Source organism: Delphinus delphis, chromosome 15 (assembly GCF_949987515.2).
Source record: "Delphinus delphis chromosome 15, mDelDel1.2, whole genome shotgun sequence".
NCBI lineage: Eukaryota > Metazoa > Chordata > Mammalia > Artiodactyla > Delphinidae > Delphinus > Delphinus delphis.
The window spans coordinates 9902081-9925669 of NC_082697.1; the positions used below are offsets into that span (position 1 = coordinate 9902081).

General features: G+C 47.2%; 1 protein-coding gene across 3 annotated transcripts in view; it reads left to right on the forward strand.

The window, feature by feature from the left end:
* Positions 1–9254: 9254 nt before the first annotated feature.
* Positions 9255–23589, forward strand: part of ATP9A (ATPase phospholipid transporting 9A (putative)) — a 134232-nt gene continuing 119897 nt past the window's right edge. For 2 of the 3 annotated variants that reach the window (XR_009522259.1, XM_060033398.1), the window contains exon 1: positions 9255–9369. Coding sequence is in view for 1 of the 3 variants with exons in the window: in XM_060033398.1 (XP_059889381.1) it covers positions 9302–9369 (68 nt within the window). In the remaining 2 variants the exon portion in view is untranslated. Of the gene's footprint in view, positions 9370–15787; positions 15849–23589 lie in introns of those variants that run through there. The other variant, XM_060033400.1, reaches the window with a different exon arrangement.

Below are 23589 nucleotides of genomic sequence, written 5' to 3' on the forward strand. Positions count from 1 at the left end.
TTGTTAAGCTAATAATGCCTTGTGAATGTATGATCTACGGAGAAACCCCTGTAGTTTTTACCTGCTGATGCTGTCTGTCTGTTGGAGAATAAATTTTGGATGGTTCTTTTTTTCACCACCAGGCGTGTATGTAAGTTTTTCTGGTAGTTTCTGCTCTAAACTTGAGAATCCTGGACTTCCCTGGTGGTCCAGTGGTTAAGACTCCACGCTTCAAATGCAGGGGATGTGGGTTCGATCCCTGGTGGGGGAACTAAGACCCCACATGCTGTGCAGCGCAGCCAAAAAATTTAAAAAAAACAACGCTGAGGATCCTTAACTGACAATCGTTTCCAGCTCCCTTGGTCTCTCTAGGTCCTGGAATTGAAGCTGCACATCTGGTTACATCTGTGCTTGACCCACTACTCAAGCACACACAGCTAACTACTTGCTGGTTGGTATCTTTCTTTTTTAAGGCATTTTATTAGAGTCCTCTCCTTCTAGAGAACTTTGCTTGTGTTCACTTGTAACTGTGGAAAATTTATCAGGCCCTAGATGATCCCACATTTCAACCCATCCATACCTGGTTACACGTCACTGGGCAGAGAGACAGGTTCTGGTTTTTGTTTCTGATTTTTTTGGCCATGCCACACTGCATGCGGGATCTTAGTTCCCTGACCGGAGATCGAACCTGTGCCCCCTGCAGTGGAGTGCAGAGCCCTAACCACTGGACCGCCATGGAATTCCCAGAGAGACAGTATTTTAATCATCTCATACTTACAGGCTGGCTGCTTAGAAGGGGATGGGCTGAGAATCACATAGGAGGTGGGATTTAATTCCAAGGGAAGAATCTTAGGGTGGTGGGAGAAGTGCTCTTTGAGGAGAGACAAGGGCAGGACCATGGTAATGTCCTCCTGGCATAGTAGCCTCTTGTGCTGTGTTGTGTCTTTGCAAGACACGGCATCAGGCTCATTATGTAATGGATGTGGGTACCGCAGCATCCTGGAAAGGAGTCTTGACATCCAGGAAAGGTCTAGGAGTTGTGTCCGTATTGCCTTTGACCTGATGTGAGCTCTGCGTGTCAACTTCCTTTGCAGGTGGATGCCCTCCTCCCCGGGGTTTGATGTTCTTTGACCTCAACTCATCTAAATTTAGGGTAAAGCAGCCACTCTGTTGACTGAGAGCGAGATAAACCCAATCGTTTAGATAATTGAAATGGAGGAATCTAAACCAGGGGTCCCCATCCCTGGGCAGTGGACTGGTACCAATCCATGGCCTGTTAGGAACCGGGCCACACGGCAGGAGGTGAGTGACAGGTGAGCAAGCAAAGCTTCATCGGCCGCTGCCCATCGCTCGCATTACCGCCTGAACCTTCCCCCAACCTTCCCCCACCCCTCGCATTACCGCCTGAACCTTCCCCCAACCTTCCCCCACCCCTCGCATTACCGCCTGAACCTTCCCCCACCCATGTATGTGGAAAAATTGTCTTCCACCAAACCAGTCCCTGGTGCCAAAAAGGTTGGGGACTGCTGATCTAAACTAATATGGCCTGGTCCCAAGTATTTAGAATTTTCATCCTTTCTCACAATTGATGCTACCCTACAGCTAAGTTTTATGTCTTTCTAGATTCGAATGTATGAGAATTGTTTTACTTAAGTGGAAAATATGCTTTCTCCTCTCACATATTAGAGACATCTTTCCAAGGTAAAGCACATTTCTGGCTAATCCTTTTTAAATATCTGCAATAATACAAAAATGTTTAATCAGCTATTGCTGGACAGTAATTATGTTTCCTCCAGACTTTGGTTTTGATCATCTTTGTGGTCTAACTTCTCTTGAACTTGACTCCAGGGTGAATTCCTCCTTGAGGGATTGCTAGGACAAAGATTATGAATGTTTCCACGTGTGTTTGCAGTTGTTTTCGTAAGCATGTGTGTGTGTGGCTGTTTTCTCGGCCTTAATCTTTTTTTTTTTTTTTTTTTTTGCGGTACGCGGGCCTCTCACTGCTGTGGCCTCTCCCGTTGCGGAGCACAGGCTCCGGACGAGCAGGCTCAGCGGCCATGGCTCACGGGCCCAGCCTCTCTGCGGCATGTGGGATCTTCCCGGACTGGGGCACAAACCCGTGTCCCCTGCATCGGCAGGCGGACTCTCAACCACTGCGCCACCAGGGAAGCCCTCGGCCTTAATCTTTGAAGCCAGAAGAATAGGTTGTGAGCAGTACAGCCGCCATAGAACGTATTCTTTTAACTTGAGACCTGCCTGCGTTGTGTCTTCCTCTGTGGGTTCTGTGTATTCACAACAGTTTTTGATACTTGATGGACGATTTGAGGGAGTCCCAAAAGGCTTTTGACTTTAAGAATAAACTTCCCGTTGTCAGTTATATCTCAGTAAAGCTGAAAAAAAAGAACTTCCACCTTTCCTGCTGGCCCTCTGCTTTCAGTTGGCACGCCCAGAACCTGCTTAAAGACAAGTGTTCTGGGAAAGGATTTGTTGCGTTGCATGAGGAACGTGCATTTGCAGAGGGCCTGGAGAAAGCTTGGGAGAGGCCCACCTCCAGGTGGAAAAGTTGCACCTTTATGGCGGCAGAACTTGCCAAGAGCCCCTGAGTCAGGTGACAGTTCAGCTAAACCCTAACATCGCGGAAGGTGTTGAAAATCTGCACATTGACAGGAAGCCCTTCAATAGTTTCAAAAGTAACTCCGGTTGTTTACAACTCAGCAGATCCCTGAGCCCAAACAGGAAACTTATGTCAGGATACATAGAAAGTCCAGAAACAAAATCAGCGAGGAGTTAGATGAAACAGGTACATTTCAAATCGGGGGAAAAGAAGGGTTCATCGTGGGAACACTGGGTCTTCATTTGGGCAAGATGTCCCAGCTCAACACTTGGGCGGGGTGCCTGCCCTAAGACAAGATAACATGAAACCTTGGATATCTTGTCTGCAAAATGGGGATGATATTGGATTCATAAGACAATGGTGAGGTGATGCATTTTTATGCTCATCTAATCTGAGACATAGTACGTGTAAAATAGTTAGCCATCGCTATTTCCTGTTTAGTTCAGAAAATCAACACTATCCTAGTTGGTTGGGTATGATTTGTCCCAACTCTGGATCAGGCGGAGTCTCCTGGTTCAATCTTTTGGGACTGAGGAAGGAAGTCACGTGGGTCAGAAGCCCCCAGGCGGTGGGCAGCTCCTTTACCTTCAAGGTGATGTGGTTCTTTGCAGCTCATAACACGTGGGACATGCATGAAATGACATACATCATCATTCTCTGATTAATAAAATGTGAAAAAAGAGTAGGCTGGTGGGGTAATTTCTAAGGTGGGTTTTCTGCGTGTCTTCAAATATAGATACGTGAGTAATGGTATTTCAGCAGTAGTTACAATTTCATTGGTTCCTACCTGTACACTTTACCCCCTCTCCACCACCGCCTTCGACAAATTACCCCAGGACATTTGGATGCTTGTGTGGTTGGAAGTTACAAAATGGCAAAAGGGCTCTCCAGGCCCTTTCTTGGTATTGGGAGCCTATGCTGAATCCATCAGAGCTATATTTGGCTAACCTTGTGACTCCGACCTTGTCTTGACGGAGACCTAAACACCACAGCAGCTAATTCATACCTTTACTTTCTTCTCTCCTTGGCACCACTGATGTTATGGATTCTGTAACCATGTAAATCATTTAAAGGGGCACTTTTTCCAGTGGAGAAAGCATATACTTCTTGTGGAGTAATTATTCTCAGTCCTAGCTATTCCCCCAGTTTTGTTTTCTTGTTTCCAAACAAAATCATTAACTGCCTAAATAAGGAATGCTCATTTCTCTTCAGAGAAAATGAGTGAACTCTCAAAGTTATTAAAGTCTCGTAATGCGCTCAAAGAAGCAGCTGCTTTTGGTCGAGGGGTTTATTGCTCTTGGCATCCAGGGAAATTCAAGACTTTTGCCTAAAAAAAACAAAACACCAAAAACCCCCAGGTCCTTCCTTATCACTTTTCTGTGACTAATTCCAACTATTTTTGTTTTAATCCAACTATTTCTAAATAAAAGAAAAATGGAGAATTAGCTAAGCTAGGCCAAAATGAGGATAAGTAAATTTACCTCTCAGAAGTGGACTTTGCAGTCGTGGTATTAAGGTAAGACCCGGCAAAGGTGTTTAAAAGAAGCGTGAAGCTCTGCACTTCAAGGTCTAAATATGTGACCTTTCCGGGAGAAGAATGAACATCCCAAATGACTTGTGTTTCTTCCCCTCTCTTCAGCTCCCCTGTGATTTTCCACCCTCCCACCCTTTGTAAACAATCTATTGTTTTAAGGAAAGAAGTCAGTTGAAAGAAATACCAGTGTTCTAAAGACAAGGAATGGAACAAAGGATAGGAAGGTTTATTTTATCCTGAAGGGATAATTGTGGGTCCTTAAATTAAAAACAGTGAAACTAATGACCTTCTCTGGTGGTAAGTGCTGTAGATATACCTGGAATAGAAGGGAATTGCTTAGTGTTGCCAACTTTTTATCAAGAAAGAATGATAAACAAAAGCACAATATCTCTTTCACATTGCCGTGTTCTGTTATCCACATGGCATTTTGCACTCTCTGAAATGTTTGCTTGTTTATTTTCTGTCTATCCTGTTGAAATATAACATTTTAGAAGGGGAAAATCAGGACTCCTACAAATGTAAAATGAATGTGTCTAAGATTGTATCAAGAGTTTTACAACTGGTTGAAAGGAGAATTGAAAGAACTCCCCAATTTCAGGCAATCAGGAAAGTTGAAGTGAATTTACATAAAGATGCAAAAAATGGTCAGTATCCACAGGGCTAGAATCAACTGCATTCCATTGGACAAAGTTCATTTGCATTTCTATGGAGAAGAATCATTTGTGTTACTATTGGGTTTTCTGCAAGTTAGAGAGTTGTAAGAGAGCTCAAAGACAAGGAAAGACACAGGTAACCCAGAAGAGTGTGCTAGACGGGTCATCTGGTCATCTTGCTGAAGATGACCAGTCTTTTCTTACCTCTAGGAACCAGCAGAGCCCCCAGCCCTAGGCAGCAGGGATCGTGTGTCTCTTCTCTGTATCCCCAGGGCCTGGAATATTGTAGGTCCTTGGTGAAGATGACTTGAATGAATTGTTCAGGGGTGTTTTCCCTAAACTTCCTCTGTCTTTTTGGAGGTAAAAACAGTACCCTACAAACAAAGTAATGTTACTAAATCCTAGCTAGATACAGGTGCTTGTGGAAAGCACTTACAAAGTTCTTTCCCCAAAAAGGGGGAGTGGGAAGGTAAGATTAGTGTTAGAGACACAGTTTTACTAGAGATTTAGAAATGATGTAACATCACATTCTAGCCCAGTGGGTCACAACTAGGGACAGTTTTGCCCTCCAGGGACAATTTGCAGTGTCTGAAAACATCAGTGGAGGTCACAACCAGGGAGGAGGGGGTGAGCTGCTACTGGCATGTAGTGGATAGAGATGAGGGATGCTGCTAACCATCTTACAATGCACAGGAGAGCCTCTCACAGTAAAGAAATATTCAGCCCTGATGTCAGTAGTGCTGAGGCTGAGAAACTGTTTTAGGGACTACCTAAACGAATGCATTCATTCAGAGAGAATTCATTCAGAGAGAAGATTCTAGGCACCAAAAGAACTTCTCTCCCCAGCCTGAGTTTACCCAAAACATTTTCATTAAGTCATTGTTCCTGTTTTCCCTGACTCTGTTTCACCCATTAGTGCCCCTGACTTCATGTCCTCTTACCACCAACACTCTGTAACCAGCTGCAGCCAGCTTGGTGATCCGTGAAAATGAGGGTTCAGCGTGGGCTGGACTGAGTCTCAAGATCGATTATGGTCTGGGCCCAACATCTGTTGGTGAGGTTGGGTGACCTCTGTGGGCCTCAGTCTCTCTGATTTCTGGAAACAAGAGGCTAGACTAGGTTGGTTTACCTGTCAAAGATCTTTCTGCTCCAGCTTTCTAGGGGTCAGTGGCTTCTTGGATGGGGCCCTTGGATGGAGATGGCTGTCAAGGGCCACAAAAGGGGCTGCTCCTCAGAAAGCAGGACCTGAGGTGACCATTCCTAGGACCACAGGGAGAAGAAGGCAGGGCTGGGCCCGGAAGAGGGATGCTGTGCCCCTCCTCACATCCTCATGCCATCACTGCCCCAGCTCTGCTGCTCTCCCCACAGGCTCTCTGCTATCTCACGCAAGCATCTGGATCTCTCTCAAGAAGAGATAAAAGCCTTTAAGTGCCTCCTTTCCTGAGGGATTGCCTTGCTGGAAGGGAGTCTTTTAGTGTTTTCTGTATTGATTATAAAAGTGCACTGAAAGAAATTTGGAAAATGCAAAGGCAATAAAAATCGCCTCTTTTCATATGAAAATGTTATTACCTTTGGAGACTGAGGGGGCTCTTTGGTCTTTTAAAAATGTATTTACTTAAAGAAAGACATTGTAAAAGTGATACCTGTTCACTCGAGAGAAAGCAGAAAGTATAGACAAAACATAAAATTTTAAGATCCACTTGGATGTACCACAGTAATGCAAAATGTTAATACGGGAGACTGCTGGGTTTGGGGTGGGGGTGGATATGAGGTACGGTGGGTATGGGATGGGATATGGAGCTCTCTGTACTAACTACTACAAAAAATAATCTAGTGACTGAATTATATTTCAAATATCTATCTAGAATCTTTTTGTCCAGAGACCACCATTTGATAACACTGTTGTGTTCTTTCTTTAGTTAGGAAAAAAAATAATATTCATTGTAGGAGGAGGACGAGAAATTGTAGTAGCTAACCTTGATGAGAATTGACCTTGTGGCATGCGCTGCACTAAGTGCTTTACGTGTTCCTATTATTGCCCTGAATTCTTCCAACAATCCTGAACTGCCCACATTCTCCCTCTGCGTCTGCACTCTTCGAATTGCTTTATGTACATGATTGGCCCATTTAACCCTTCCAACAATCCTCTGAGGCTGGTACTATCCCCATTTTACAGATGAGGAAACTGAGCCTCAGCAGTTTGTAAGTTGCCTCTGGTTCTACAGTTGGGAGATGGTGGAAGTGATACAGATCTCAGATGAGGGAGCCACTATTATTACTGCATATTCTAGACAATGAGGGCACAGCCTGACAAGGGTGGCCATGGGTGGGCTCCACAAGGAGCAGAGGGAGCTGGAAGATATTTGGAATCAGGATTAATAGGTACCTGGAAATGTCATGATAACTGAATCCGTTGGTCACTGGAGGGCATTTTTCCTGCCTTCTGGATCAGGAAAGACCGGGCCTGGGAGCCCAGCTGAGTTCCTTCCTAATCACGTTGCTTTGTGCAGGCCACTCTGAGTTTCTGTTTCCTCACCTGTGAAATGGGTGTGACCATTTAGACTCAGCTGGCAGGGCTGGGAGGATTAAATGTGGGATTCCACGTGTGTTTTAGGTGCTCGATTAAAACAAGAGCTCAGAAAACAAAAAACAAGACAAGAGAAGAGCTCAGGGCTTCCCTGGTGGCGCAGTGGTTGAGAGTCCGCCTGCCAATGCAGGGGACACGGGTTCATGCCTCCGTCTGGGAAGATCCCACATGCCGCGGAGCGGCTGGGCCCGTGAGCCATGGCCGCTGAGCCTGCGCGTCCGGAGCCTGTGCTCCGCAACGGGAGAGGCCACAACAGTGAGAGGCCCGCGTACCGCAAAAACAAAACAAAACAAAACCCCCCAAAAAACAAGAGCTCACATTTACTCAACACCAGCTGTGTGGGGGAACTTGGATTAAAGGGCCACAATCTCTTCGGTCTTGTCTGTTACCTTCTATGGTAGTGGAGTAGAGAAAGGGGTCTGAGGTGGGTGGGGTTTGAGAGGGGACCTTAGGGGAGCAGGTGGGAGAGGGTGGGGCCTCCTCTGATGCCATAATTGGTGGGTCAGGATGTTTACATTTCCTCCACTCAATGAGCCTTTACTGAGAGTTGACCGTGTGTGTATCACGCTGTGCACTTAGCACTGTCCTAGGTACAGGACGCAAAGCAGACCGGGTCTGTTAGCCAAAGAATGCTGTTTTCCCTTCAAAGGTGCCATGCAGCAACGTCTAATGACATGCTTTTCTTGAGGAACTTCATCGGAACATGAGATAAGTCACACTTCTTGGTTTGGGATCCACTTCACCCAAGGCCCCAGACACAGACACTTGGTGGCTTTGCCCTTGTTCATCGCAAACAAAAGGCACCCGCATCCCGCATGAAATGTACTAGATGTGGCTACTTCAAAATTTCCTTTAGTTGCCGTAGGTTAGTTTACACGGCGTTACATTTTGAGGCTCTTTCATTACATATGGATTTTTAACTTCCTTCCCTCCTGCCTTCACCACTATTCATCATCTTTCTGTTCTTAAAATTTTATCGAGTCCTTGGAGAGTTAGTGGATCCAGGACACTGTGTAGGAGCGGATGTAGGTGCACGTGTTGGTCTGGGTGACTGAGAGGGTACGTGTGTCAGCCCCAGAGGTAGGTGAAGGAGTGTGTGTGAGAACGAGGGTGTGCAGGTGCGTAAGTGCATGCTGTGATTGTGAATCTCAGGGGTCCAGGTGGGAGAGTGAGGGTAGGGGATGGTGAAGGATGGTGGGTAAGGGAGTCCGGAAAGCGGAGTGAGGTAGAGCGTGGGGTCCCGGTGTGACTGTGACTCCTGGGGGCACACGTGTGTGAGGCCTGAGATACAGGGCGGACAAAGGTGACTCATGGGCGTGAGTGTAGCAGGGTGTGTGCGTGCAGGTGTACGTGTGTGATTGTGAAGGTCGGATGCTGGTGCGGAGTAAGCAGGTGAGAATGAGTGTGCGTGTGTGTGTGCGAGGGTCGCGTGTGAACGTGCAAGGGTGAGCACGTGAGAGGATGGAGGCCGAGGGAGCGTGGCAGTGTGTGCGCGTGAAAGTGGTGTCGGCTGGGGGCGGGGATCGGGCGCGCGCGCGCACGGCGGGGCGTGGGCGGGGGGCGCGTGGCCGGGTGGGCGCGCGTGGGGGGCGCGCGGCGCGGGCCGGGGGCGGGGACACTGCGGCGGCGGCGGCGGCGGCGGCGCGGACACAGCCGGCCGCCCCCCGTGGCAGGCGCGGCGCGGGGTGAACGGGCGCGGCGCGTAGCTCGGGCCCATGGTGCGCCCGTGTCCGTCGGTCGGGCCGCGCGGGCGGCTCCGCGCGTGGCCCGGCGCTCGCGAGCTCGCCCCCTCGCTGCGGGCCCGGCCCGCCCGCTGCCGCCGCCTCCTCCCCCGGGGCGGCGCGGCGCCGGCGGGCGGTGGCGCGGAGGCCGGACCGGGCGGCGGCCCAGGCGGCGCGGGGGGCACGGCGGCCAAGGCGGGCGGCGCGGGCGACATGACGGACAACATCCCACTGCAGCCGGTGCGCCAGAAGAAGCGGATGGACAGCAGGCCCCGCGGCGGGTGAGCGGGACCCGGGGCTGGCCGCCCTCCTTTGTCCGCTCGCGGCCGGAGCCTGGCGCTCGGGCAGGGCGGGCCGGGCCTGACAGGTTGGCCGGCGCCATGAGCCGGTGGCCGGGCCTGGGAGGCCGGCGGGCGGGCGGGCGGGCTGGGAGGGAATTCGGCTCAGCTCCAGTTCCCGCCCGGGCTCCCGGCGCGATCGCGTCCCTTTTGGGCCCAAGCGCCCGGCTGCCTCTCACCGATGCCCACCTTCCTTTCGAAACCCCGAGAAGCCGGGCCTGCCCAGCGCTGTTTACACGCGCGTGGAATTGGGATCAGCCTTGCCTCTTAACCATTTTGTTTCCTGATTACTCCTTGTCGTTGTAATTACGATTCGGTCAGTATCAAACCTTGCTCTGCGCGTGGAGTCCTCGGAAGCCCGGATATGCTCAGTTTATTTGTCGGGGGAGGCATGGCTTCCTCCGCAGACCCGCCGGGGGGGGGGTCCCCATCAGTGCCTCCGGGTCTCAGCCCCCAGATGGCCGCCTTCCCCTCCCGGCCCCGGCTGGACCCGAACTAGTAACCGCAGGAGGGCGAGAAGGGTTCCTACTGGTCAACAGGAGACCCCCCGCCACGGTTCCCCAGTTTGAGAGAAGGAGCCCCCTGGCAGGCGTAGGGGTTGCCACCTGCTGTGCCTTCCCGCATTGGCAGGCCCCTGGGCAGCCTGGTGAGGGTTTCCCTCACTTGGAGAGAGAGGACGGGAGGATGTTTTGCGCCCTGCCGTCTTCTTATTCGGAGGATGGCAATGACCTGTTGAGGTGTTAAGGGTCTGTGGCATCGCCTGCGACAGAGTTAGCTGGGGGAAAGGTTGAGGGGAGCTGGTTAAAATGCAGATTCCCCGGCCCCGCCCAGACCCGCCGATCAGTTCTTGGGGGTGGGACCTGGAAATGTGCATTTTCCGAGGCCGCCCAGGTGAGGCTGTTGTCGGGTGAAGGCTGAGAACCGCAGCTGGGCGGGGCCGGGCCTCGGACCCACCCTTCCTTTTGGCGTCCTGTTCTCTCTGGGCCTTTTCCCTGTGGCGGCCGCTCTTTGCGGCGTCAGTTACTTGATGGAGGGGGTGAGGAGGGTGAACAAGTAGGCTGGCTTCACCAGGTGTCCGTCGAATTAAGAAAAATGAAGAATGCTGCCAGCTGCCATTTTGTGAGGTCTTTGTCCCTGTCTTCTTAAAGTCTTCCTTAAATCTCCCGGTGAGGGGTCCCCTTTGACAGAATACAGAGGAGGAAGCGAGCCCAGCGAGGTCGAGGACTGCTGGGAAGATGCTGCAAAATGCAGATTGCGCTCGGGCTCTCTGACCCCAGAGACCGACAGCCCTCCACCCTTTCCTTCACTGTTCGCGCGCGTTGTAATCCTGACTGCTCAAGGCTAAAGAACGATAACAATTAACTTGAGCCGTGAGCCTGGCATAGTGCCTGATGTAATATACACCCTCAGTAAATGTTTTTTTTCTCAGTGTTTTAATGAATTAATATGATCAGTGGACTCGAAGAGCCTCTAGTTATTAATTTGTGCCAAAAACAATTATAAAATGCCGTGTGTGTGTGTGTGTGTGTGTGTGTGTGTGTCTGTGTGTCTGTGTCTGTGTCTGTGTCTGTGTGTGTGTCTGTGTCTGTGTCTGTGTCAGGTGTCTGGGGTGCATATACGAATTAAACAAGCCCTGACCACAGGTGCATGCCTCCTGACCCTGCATTGGAATCACCTGGGCAGCTTAAACAATTACCATCCCTGCCCCATTTTAGACCTTTGAAATAAGAGTCTGGGGTGGGACCTGGCTATAAGCTGCCCTGATGATTTTAATGCGCTGGCATAGTTGAGAACCTCTGATTCAGTGCATGAGAGAAAAATGCAAATAATTATTTAAAAGTGATGATTACCATGATAGAAATATGCACCGTTGATACAGGGGCCCAGAGGGAGTGGTGCCGACAGTTGGAAAAAAAAAGATTTCTGTTTGCTATTGGCATGGAAGATCACTCCTTCTTTAGAATTTGCCACTTTGGAACTAATTGATTTCCTAAACAGTGACATGGATTCAAATTCAACTCATGTATCTGGAATTCCAGGTATTTGCGTATATGTTCTAGTATTTAATCTGCATTTTTAGGAGTAGCCTTGTCAAGTTGCGGATCTTGGTGTTGGGAAGCACTTTTGGAAGCACAGAGAGATGGAAAGGCTTCCTGCAGTTTAAGGTGGGGGGGGCAGGGGGAGGTAAAGGAATAAGAAATATATTTGTGATGGGTCAGACTCTTTGCTGGGCACTTGAGATAAATGGCTGTGTTTAAATCCTCATAACAACTGTGTGAATTTTTGGAGTTAGTTTCTTCATTTTATAGACAGGGAAACTAAGATTCAGTGACGCTAAATAATGTGTTGGAGGTCATAGGGATACTCAGTGTGAGGAGGTGGATCAACTCTTTTTACCTAATGGCTCAAAGCTGTAGGATGGTTGGGGGATTTTGTGGTTAAAAAACCAAAAACATAGGTGCCACAGGTCCCAGGAGACAGAGTATAATTAATGCTGGGGTCACTCAGCATATGTCACCAAGACATGCAGTTTATTTGCTGGAGGAATCCCGTAGCCCAGAGCTCTTTTCTCTCTTGAGAAAGTTACCACATCCTGATGTTGAGAAAACTATTACAGTGGTTTTGTTTGGACACAAGGCATTTGCCTCACGTTGCTGGAAACCATTTTTCTGACATCATGTGCTTTCCTTCTGGCTAAATGAAGTTCTCCTCTTGGTGAAACACAAGAGATTTGTTAAGAGCGTGGGCGTAGGATTGGAGAGCTGGGTGCAAGCCTGGGTTTTGCCACTCACTAGCTGTGTAACTTGGGGAGATTACTTTACCTTTCTGGGGCTCATTTTTTCATCTGTAAAGTGGGAGTAACAGTAATTATGTATACCTCCTAGGATTGTTTTGAGACTTAATCCGTGTTAAGTTTGGAACACTAAGTGCTTAGTACCTCCGGGGTCTTTACTAGGACAGATAGTGATAATTAGGTCTTTGTGTAAGGTTTGCTTTGGGGGATCTCCAGAACGCTCCTTTGAGAGGAAGGACCTTTGATGGTAGGAAGTAAAGAAATATTACTGACTTCATTGCTCCTTCCTGATCAAATCCAGGAAATGATTAACTACATAAACCATTCCATCCAGGTATGTAGACGCCCTGGTGTGATAGATATTGTCAAAAGCAGCTCTGGCAGAACTGAGACTTTGCCTTCTCTTAGTGATAATTTGGGGTTTTGTGGCCAAATTGGACAAGGATGCTTTGATTTTTGATGTATTTGGACTTGGGGCATTGGGAAGTTTTGGATGAACTGGGTTAAGAAAGAGCTGACTAGGTACAGAGTCTATTTCAGCTTTTTTTTTTTATAAATAACTTTATTCAAGTATAATTTACATCACATAAAATACATCCACTGTTAATGTACAGCTCGCTGATTTTTTTACAGTAGATTTATAGAGTTTGTGCAGCCATCCCCACGATCCAGTTTTTGAACATTTCCATCAGTCCCAAAAGTTCCCTCGTGCCTGTTCGCAGTTCATCCCAGGCTGTCACTGGTCTGCTTTCTGTTTTCATAGGTTTGCCCTTTCTGGAAATTTCGTATAAATGGAATCATAAAATATGTTGTCTTTGTATCTGCCTTTTTTCACAGCTTTTTTTTTTAATTTTAAAATTTTTAATACAATTTTTAAAGGTTACTTTCTATTTACAGTTATTACAAAATATTGGTTATATTCCCTGTGTTGTACAGTACATCCTTGAGCTCATCTCACACCCAGTAGTTTGTACCTTTTGCTCCCCAGCCCCTATTTAGCACCCCCCACCCCCCACTGGTAACAACTGGTTTTGTTCTCCATGTCTGTGAGTCTGCTTCTTTTTTGTTAGCACAATGGCTTTAAAGTTCCTTTTTATTGCTTAATAGAATTCCATTGTGTAGATATACCATATTTTGTTTATCTGTTCACCAAGATGGACATTTGGATTATTTCCAGTATTTGACTATTGTAAATAACACTGCTAAGAACATTCAAGTCTTTGTATAGACATATGCTTTTATTTCTCTTTTCTACTGTGAGGTTTTTTTTTGGCTGCGTTGGGTCTCTGTTGCTGAGCACGGGCCTTCTCTAGTTGCGACGAGCGGGGGCTACTCTTCGTTGTGGTGCGCGGGCTTCTCATTGCCGTGGCTTCTCTTGTCGCGGAGCACAGGCTCTAGAGCACAGGCTTCAGTAGTTGTGGCACGTGGACTTAGTAGTTGTGGCTCGCGGGCTCTAGAGCGCAGGCTCAGCAGTTGTGGCGCACGGGCTTAGTTGCTCCGCGGCATGTGGGATCTTCCTGGACCGGAGCACAAACCCGTATCCCCTGCATCGGCAGGCGGACTCGCAACCACTGCGCCACCAGGGAAGTCCGGCAGGTGGATTCTTAACTACCGTGCCACCGTGGAAGTCCCAGACCACTGTCTTTTCCCTCCTGTGCCTCAGTTTCCTCTTCTGTAAAGTGGCGACATAGTAAGAGCCCATGTGGTCGGGCATCATGTATGCAGAGCAGATATGAGCCCATGTGGTCGGGCATAATGTATGCAGAGCAGATATGAGCCCTCAGAGAACGCCAGAAATTGTTCTTTGCACAGCCTGGAAGAGGGACCAAGCCTCATGCGGACTCTTGCACTGGGTAACACGATCTCCTCGTCTTTCTAGAACTTTGTAGAGAGTCTGGTTGAGTAAGAACTCTGGCCAGAAAATGGCCACAGAGGACTCGACTCTGCCAGGAGCTCTCTCAGACCTCACATGACTAAATCTGTAGTGGCAGGGCTGCTGCAGGCCACGTGCTCCTTTGCAGAGGTGCTCACGCCACGCCAGGACGAGGGTGCAGCAGTGATGTGAATTCACTGTTGATGTGGACGAACAGTGCCCGCGTAGGGAGTTCTTTATACAAATGTGTTTATTCAGTGGGAAGTTCTGAACTTTTGATTGAAGCTGTCACTTCTGATTTGTGATGTTAAAATGCCTGTCTCTGTTGACATCATGGAGGGTAGTATTAGGTATACAGTACAGTTGATTCTTATTACTTGCAGTAGTTTTGTTCTGTGAAGTCCCTGCCAGCACTGAATTAGCGAACAGTGAACCACAGCTCCTGGGGGAAATACAGGGTTAGGTTCCTGCGAGCCTTGGGTTACAACATTGCAGTCGACTGATCAGTAGAGAACCCTGTGTTCGGTATATTTCTGTTGAAAGACGTGGTATTTAAATATATTGTTGGTTCATTAACATTGAGCTCGTGACCAACAGCACTGCAGCTCATGCCTCGAAGGAAGCTTATATGTAACACATGTGTTTTTCTCCATGAGGCACATCACAGGCTTCTTGCTCTTAGGAACGCTGACAGTGCTGGGACCATTTTAAACAGTGATAACAGATAACAAAAAGCACAGAAATGCAGGACACATGGCACTAAACAGGCCATGAAGAGGACACTTTTGTACAGTATGAGAGCGGAGACGAGAAGGCAGATCCTCGCCCCGTTCAGCCTCAGCTGGGAATGTGTGTGGGTGACTCGGATGGTTTTTTCCACTCTGAGCATGTCTGTGAATGACCACGAGAGTGCTGTGAGCATGGATTTTTGAGGTTACGAATTTTAGGCAGTAGGTGAATTGGCAAAAACAAATATCACAAATCAGAAGGATGGGCTGTATGTAGGGGTGCGTGTGTTTTCAGTGTCTTTCTGTTGGCACAGTGGACGTGGTATTAGTTTGCAGTCCTAATACCTAATATTAGGTATTAATATTGGGGGGTGGGGTGTTTTGGGGGGAGCGTGTAGGGGGATTGTGCTGGTGAATGAAATGCATAGACCCCAGCCCTTCCCCTCTCTGTGATGGAGTGGAGAGTTGCATTAACAGCTCTCTGCTCCCTTGGACGAGAACAGAGCAGGCGTTGGTAGCGGCCCATCAGGAAGTGCTCTGTGTGTCCTCTGCCAGCCCAGCTGCACTTGTGCCATCCACTTCCTGTTACAGAATCCCTGCTGTGGGCCCTCCCCTGTACTGACCAAACCCGGACCAGGTGCTCCCTGCCCATGCCAGGCACAGGCAGTGACACCAGATGTGAAATTACAAACCCAGGTGGAGATGCTGAAGGGTAGAGCGTGGATACAGGCGCCACTCTTGCCCGGGCTTCCCTGAGGAAGGCCAGTGAGCCACCTGGGTGCCAGTCCCTAAGGAAGCAGGGCGGCCATTTGACCTTGACCTCGGCCACCCATGCAACAAGTAGAAAGGAGGAGGCGGGGTGTTGAATGATCCGTCTTTGGACTTTGGGCTGTCACTTCTCAAAACAGAAGTTTCTTCTAATATCTCTACCCAGATGCACGTGATGAAAATCATTAACTAGGACTGGCCAGACTTGATGGCCACCTTTGGGAATGGACGTGAAGTGCCTGGAGCTTCCCTCCTAAAAGTGAGTGGACTTTGGTTTAATTTAGAAAGAAAAAGACTCGTCGTAACATATTTTTTGATGACTTTTACCTAAAGAGATAGAATGGTGCTGATTGTTTTTAAAGCTAGCGTCTTTTATTTATGTGACTTTGAAAGATTGATTGAGGTATTCAGAGCTTGGCCTGTGGGAAGCTTCGCCAGAGATCACTAGGTGGCTCGTGGCCAAACATTGAAAGGTTAGCAAATATGTTTATAGTTCCTTCCGTTTGTGCCAAGTGATACTTGTTTTCTCTTTGTAGTAGTGACAGGAAGATTTCTTTTAGAATACATTTCAGTAAAAAACACAGAGTTGATTTAAAAGTATGAAGTCAGTAATAGCTCGGTAGGTTTGTAGAAGTGCCAACGTCATGCCTGACATTTAGGAAGTGGTGGCCTGTGCTCATAACATGGTGCTGTTGGTCTAAAAATATAATGTTATTGTTACAAAGGGGAAAGAAAAGGGATAAGCTGGTTGTGCTAATAGATTAAAAATTCTTTTTTTAAAAAAAATTATTTTATTGAAGTATAGTTGATTTGCAATGTTGTGTTAGTTTCTGCTGTATAGCAAAGTGAGTCAGTTATGCATATATATATTCTTTTCCATGATGATTTATTACAGAATATCGAATATAGTTCCCTGTGCTCTACAGTAGGACCTTGTTGTTTATCCATTCTGTATATAATAGTTTGCAGCTGCTAATCCCAAACTCCCATTCCATCCCTTGCCCATCCCACCAACCCCTGAGCAACCGCAAGTCTGTCTTCTGTGTCTGTGAGTCTGTTTCTGTTTCATGGATAAGTTCATTTAGGTCATGTTTTAGATTACACATATAAACAATGTCATATGATATTTGTCTTTCTCTGTCTAAGTTATTCACTTAGTATGATAATCTCTAGGTCCATTCATGTTGCTGCAAATGGCATTATTTCATTCTTTTTTATGGCTGAATAATAACCTTGTGTACATGTGCCACATCTTCTTTATCCACTCATCTGTCGATGGGCACTTAGACTGCTTCCGTGTCTTGGCTATTGTAAATAGTGCTGCTATGAACATTGGGGTGCATGCATCTTTTCAAATTATGGTTTTGTCCGGATATATGGCCCGGGAGTGGGATTGCTAGATCATATGGTAGTTCTATTTTTAGTGTTTTGAGGAACCTCCATACTATTTTCCATAGTGGCTGCACCAACTTACATTCTCACCAACAGTGTAGGAGGGTTCCTTTTTCTCCACACCTTCTCAGCATTTGTTATTTGTAGACTTAAAAATTCTTTTTATTTTTCCAAGTTGTCCATGAAAAACATGATTTATTAAAAAATTTTTTTTGCGGTACGCGGGCCCCTCACTGTTGCGGCCTCTCCCATTGCGGAGCACAGGCTCCGGACGCGCAGGCTCAGCGGCCATGGCTCACGGGCCCAGCCGCTTCGTGGCATGTGGGATCTTCCCGGACTGGGGCACGAACCCGTGTCCCCTGCATCGGCAGACGGACTCTCAACCACTGCGCCACCAGGGAAGCCCAAAAACCATGGTTTTTAAACGATGTTTAGTTTACCCAGTTCATCTGGGACCTTAACGTTGCTTTAATCATTGTCTAAAGTTTGTGGGAGGTTTGTGGGAGAGGACAGTTGGAAGGGGCCCCATGGAAAGAAAGGCTTCTTGTGTGAATTGGAAAGCTGGGTGGGCTGGAGACTATTGCCTTCTTCCAGTTAGATCTCTGTGGCATTTGCCCAGTGCCAGGGAAGAGCCTGCTGGCTGCCCTTCCTGAGGAAGAAGACGCCTGTGGAGGGAACGGGGCCTGGTAGGCTCTCCCCCTCTTTGCTGGGCCATCTGCTGTGACACAAGATGAAGTAGGGTTTGGCCAGTGTAGACCTCAGGGATCCTCAGCCTCAGCACTATTGATATTTTCGGTTTGACAGTTCTCTGCCTTGGGAGCCTGTCCTGTGCACTGTAGGATGTTGGGCAGCATCGCTGGCCTCTACCCACTAGATGCCAGGGGCACCCTCCCCCCAGTTGTGACAACCCAAACTGTCTCCAGACATTGCCATGTCCCCCGGGGGGTGGGAGGAGTAGGAGTGGGCAGAATTGCAGCTGTTAGGACCCCCTGGATGAGTGGAATGTGTACACTCTATGAAAAGCCATGCCCCTTACTGTCCTTAAGGTGACTCATCCTGTCTTTAAAAAAAAAAAAGAAAGAATGAAAAAAGAAGAACCTGCTGGGCAAGAGATTTATGTTTAGATTATGTTCTTAACTCTGAGTTCAGCTGCTCATTTAGCAGCTAAGGAAGTCTTGAGCTGTTGGAAGAAAGCATTTGGGAAGTGTCATGGGCTGACGTGTGTCCCTCTCCAAATTTACACGTTGAGGTCTTAACCCAGCACCTTAGCAAGTGACTGTATTTGGAGACAGGGCCTTTAAAGAGGTGATTAAATTAAAACGAGGCCATTACGGTGAGCCCTTAACTAATCTGAGTGGTGTTCTAAGAAGAGGAGATTAGGACACGAAGAGAGATACCAGGCATGAGAGGAAAGCCCATGAGGACACAGGGAGAAGGTGGCCGTCTGCAAGCCAAGGGGAGAGGCCTCAGAAGGTAACAAATCTGCTGACACCTTGATCTTGGAGTTTCCAGACTCCCAAGCTATAAGAAGATAAATTTCCAGTGTCTAAGCCCCCCGGCCTGTGATATTTTCTTATGGCAGCCTGAGCAGGCTAATATAGGAAGCATCGTGTGGTTATTTTGGTAGGTGAGGAATCTCTCGGTGTTTTTAGTAAACCTTTATTTTAGACCGATGATGAGTTCTTTGGTGCTTTTCTTTAGACAGTCCGGTCTCAAGAATTCTCCATAAGCAAAGAGTTCTCCATGTTGCAAAGTCATGTCCACTAGAGCTGAATGCCACCCCCCACCCCCCTGCAACCTAAAACACGTGCCACATGCTCCGTAAGGTGGAGGTGCTGTCCCCAGATGTTTCCTTTTGCTTAAAGAGTTTACAGGGGTCACATTTCAGGTTGTGCTTTGGATGGTTGGTTTGTTAGTTCTTGTCACTTGGATTGTGCTAGATTAATTTGATGAGAATTATAATAGTTGCTGCCCCCTATTGTGTGCTGATTAGGTGTCCAGTGCTCTTCTAAGAGTTTTACGTGGACCATCCCATTTCATCCTCCTGACAGCCCTACTTTACAGGTGACAAACTGAAGAACGGTTTTGGTTTAGAATTAAAAGCTCATTTCAGTTTTTTTGAAAGGCTCATTTTAATTTGAATTTCTGCAGCAAATTGTATATCTCAACCTGTCTCTGTGCCCTTTCCTATTTGAGTTTTCTTGTAATGGCCATTTAGAGGAAGTGATTTTTGTTGAGGGAAGAGGAATTGTGGGTTTGTGAGCCTTCAGTGGTTTGGAGGTAAATATGTGTGTACCCCATTGTTCCTGGTAGAAGCAGAGAGCAGAAGTGATGTGACAGAGGAAAATTCTGGAAACTTCAAATTATCCCAATCACTGTAAATCCATCAGAAGCATAATATCTGTTTTCAGAGTTAGTTTCCATATTGATCCTTATTTTTTTTAATTCACTCTCTCTGTAGGAGAGACATTCATGCTAATGGCGGGGGTGGGGGAGTGCAGAACATCTATTTCTAAAATGTGTGTACTCACCCTGTAAAAGGAAGTGATTTGAATCTGAATACTTTTTAGCTTTTATACAGTCAGTCCCCATGAAAGTGCAAAGAAAATTTAAAACTGGAGAACCTCCCCCGCCCCCATCCTTTCCCCTCTTTTTTCTGTTCTCCAGATTAAAGGCAGTCAGAGGCTCTCATACAAGGAATCACGCAATTGTGTCCGGGTAAATCAAAGGACTAGGTAGTAAACAGACAACCCCACTTGTCCCACCTCGCAGGGTTTTTTCCCCTAAATAAGCTGCTTAAAAAACTATGCATATGTACACATCCATGCGTGTATATATACACACACAGGAAAGTGCACAGATCATAAACACACAGCTTGATGAATTTTCATGAAGTGAACACACTCCCGTAACTGGCAGTAGATAAACAGGCTCTGACCTCAGAAGCCTCCTCTTGCCTCCTTCCTCCCCTGCCTTGATCTATATCCTGACTTCTAACAGAGATTGGCTGGGCCTGTTTTTGACCTTTCAGTAAATGCAGTCATGTAGCAGGTACTCACTCATGCCTGTTAATTCTTGCTCCATGTTTGATTCATAAGGGTTGACCGTGTTGCATGTTTATTGTAGTTTGTTCACTCCTATCCGCCGTATGAAGTCAGAGTATGAATAAGTCATTGATCCTTGAACGATGAGGGGGAGGGGGTCAGGGGTGTCGACCCCCAACCAGTCAAAAATCCAAGTACTGGTACTGCTTGCTGTCTTTGCCTCAAAAACAAAGGGATTGATAAATGACTCACCCGAGAGCAGAAACTCAAACAGTTTGAATAGAATAAGGACTCAAACGCTAGTTCTTTTGATTTTACATGTTGTGATCTCTAATCAAACACAAACTTTTCCCCAAACTTAGTTAATTTAAAGATGTGTAAAATGAAAATACAGGTACGTTATTTATCGAGAAAAATCCACATATAAGTAAGTGGACTGGTGCAGTTCAGACCCATGTTGTTCCAGGGCCAGCTGTATTCTGTGACCCCTCTATCCCATCTCTTCCTGATGGACAAGTGGGACGTTTCCAGCTTGAGGTCTCATGAATGGTGCTGCTGTGGACCTTCCTGAGCTTATCTTGAGGACATGTACTATGTGGCTTTGTTGGGCCCTTGGGGATATTTGTGTTTAGCTTTAGTAGAAATTGATAGTTTTCCAAATTGTACGAATTTGTGCTTCTCCACCCGGGAAAGTGCCAGATGCTCCACATCCTCGTCCACACTTGGTATTTGTCATTTTTCGCTTTAGCCTTCCTCATGGGAGCATAGCAGTATCACAAGAAATGTATTAAAAAATATATTTATTTGGGGCTTCCCTGGTGGCGCAGTGGCTGAGAGTCCGCCTGCCGATGCAGGGGACACGGGTTCGTGCCCCGGTCTGGGAAGATCCCACATGTCGCGGAGTGGCTGGGCCCGTGAGCCATGGCCGCTGAGCCTGCGCGTCCGGAGCCTGTGCTCCGTAACGGGAGAGGCCACACAGTGAGAGGCTCGCGTACCGCAAAACAACAACAACAACAACAAAAAAACAACAACAAAAATTTTATTTGAGAGAGGCTTCATTTTCTTGCTCTGAAGTCAAGTTTTAGACGTACAGGATAGCCACATCATGGTAACCCTGAACCTAAACGTGGCAAAATGGTCGCATCACAGCAGCCTTGCCTTTCCGACCAAGTACTCTCCTTTTATTTTTACTTTGATTTTATTTTGCCTCATGATAACTTTGCACCATAGCTCACACTAGCTCAAAGATTGCAGCCTCTGTCCTAACACAAATCCTTGTTTCTACCTTGATTCCTCCCAGTATATTCTGCAGCTTGATCTTTCTTTCCTTTCCTTTTTCTTTTTTTGCATTTCTTAGTTTTGATATTTTTTAATTGAGGTAACATTGGGTTGTAGCATTATGTAAGTTTCATGTGCACAACATTATATTTCTATTTCTGCATACATTACAACCAAACACCCTCCTCTTGAGTAGTTTTCATCATAAGGGAAACAATAAAAAAGTATAAAATTTACTTTCTGTTAATTGTAAAGTGAGTGCATGTGTATTAAAGATTGGAGAACAGAGAAAACTGATGAATGAGTTACTGGTGTAACTTTCCCTTCAAAGGCAACCACAGTTAACACAAACCTTCTAGCATATGCTGTTTTCTTCCTGTCTTGTTTCCGTGTGTACATTGTTTGATGAATTATAACCATGTAGCACATGTGTTCTTATTTCCTGCTTTTTTGTCATTCAGCATTTTAATGTAAGGCTTTTTTTGTATCATGATGTGCTCTTTAAATGACACTTTAAGTGGCAACATATTATTTCTTTGAGGAGACACCTTTAATTTACATAACCAGGGCCCTGTAGTTTTACAAGTTGATTCTTATTGTCACTTTATAAATATAATGTATTCATTCTGAATGCTGGCCCTGCAAAGCAGAGGCACGCCAAAGACACACAAAGGGAAAGTTGAGGGAGGCCCAGGCCTGGGTTATGGTGATCTCATGTTTGCTATTTGGCTGGAGATGCTTTCGTTTCAGTCCTCGCTGCCTCCCAGCTGCTTCGTGCTGCATCACTGAGATTTCTTGTGTTTCCAGGCTGTTGCATTAACTGGGGCTGAGCCTTTGTCAGTCACTAATATCCCCTGAGCAGTACTGGGATGTTTTGTGCCCAGTGATGTAACCAGGGGCCTGGGGGACCAGGGCTTGTTAGAGAACAGCCCCTGTACAGTCAAGCCGGAGACAGCTGCTGTGGCCCTGGAGGTACCTGACCCACTCAGAGCCCTCCCCAGCTCTGGGGCCCCACACGGGACTTTTTTTTTTTTTTTGGCTGCATTGGGTCTTCACTGCTGCACGGGGGCTTTCTCTAGTTGCAGCGCTTCATTGTGGTGCACGGGCTTCTCATTGCGGAGCACGGGCTCTCGGCTCGTGGCCTTCAGTAGTTGTGGCTCGCGGGCTCTAGAGCACAGGCTCAGTAGTTGTGGCACACGGGCTTAGTTGCTGCAGGGCGTGTGGGATCTTCCCAGACCAGGGCTCGAACCCCTGTCCCCTGCATCGGCGGGTGGATTCTTACCACTGCGTCACCAGGGGAGCACCCCACACGGGACTTTTAAACACTAGCATTTTATTTTTTCTAGTATAAAAGTAATAGTTTCTGTTAAAGAAAACTACTGATTTCTCTTAGACAAAGGTTAAAGATGCAGTAGCTAGAATTTAAAGCCCGACTTTCTATTAACATTTAGGTATGTTTCCTTCTGATCTATAACTTTATCAGATGGCTATTGGGTGACATTATTTTCGTTGGGTTTTGCTGTTAGAAATTAGAACCTAGTCTACAGAGGCTATCTTTCTTCTTTCTTTCTTTCGTTTTTTTTAGCCACGCCATGGGGCATGTGGGATCTTAGCTCCCTGACCAGGATGGAACCCGCACCTCCTGCAGTGGAAGTGCAAAGTCTTAACCACTGGACCACCAGGGAAGTCCCTAGAGGCTATCTTGATGCATGAATTTTTGCTACATCTTGGACAATGAATTTCTAGAAGGGCTCTGCCATTTTACACCCCATGAAAGCCAGAATGGCCCTTGTTCCAGGGTCAGGATAATTTTGCCTTTTGCCTAGCGCAAACCCCCGAGATTGGGAAAGTTCAAAAAAAAAGAGAAAGAAGTAAAAACACATGCTTTCCTTTCTTTGTCGGCCACAGATCAGGCTTCCTGTTTATTAACGTGTGAGCCAGGTGGAGCTGGAGGGCAGTAGGGGCCTGTGGTCGATTGAGGACAGGCTGGCTCCGTGGTAACGCTAACGCTCTGTGGATGGACGGGGGGGAACCGAACACCTCACAGTGGTGTGTGTTTGGTGGCTATGAGAGAGAACGGAGTCTGCAAGCATACAGTAAATGTTTGTTGAACGAATAAAAGGCTTTCTAGATCCAGTTTCTCTTGACAAAGCTGTGTGTAGACAACAGGGCCAAGGGCACGTCTGCTTCCCTGCAGAGGAGGGTGAGGGTTGTAGTGGGGTCGTTGGAGCCCAGGGTCACGTTCCCCTGCAGCAGCATCATTAGGAGAGGTGTGAAGTGCTCCCT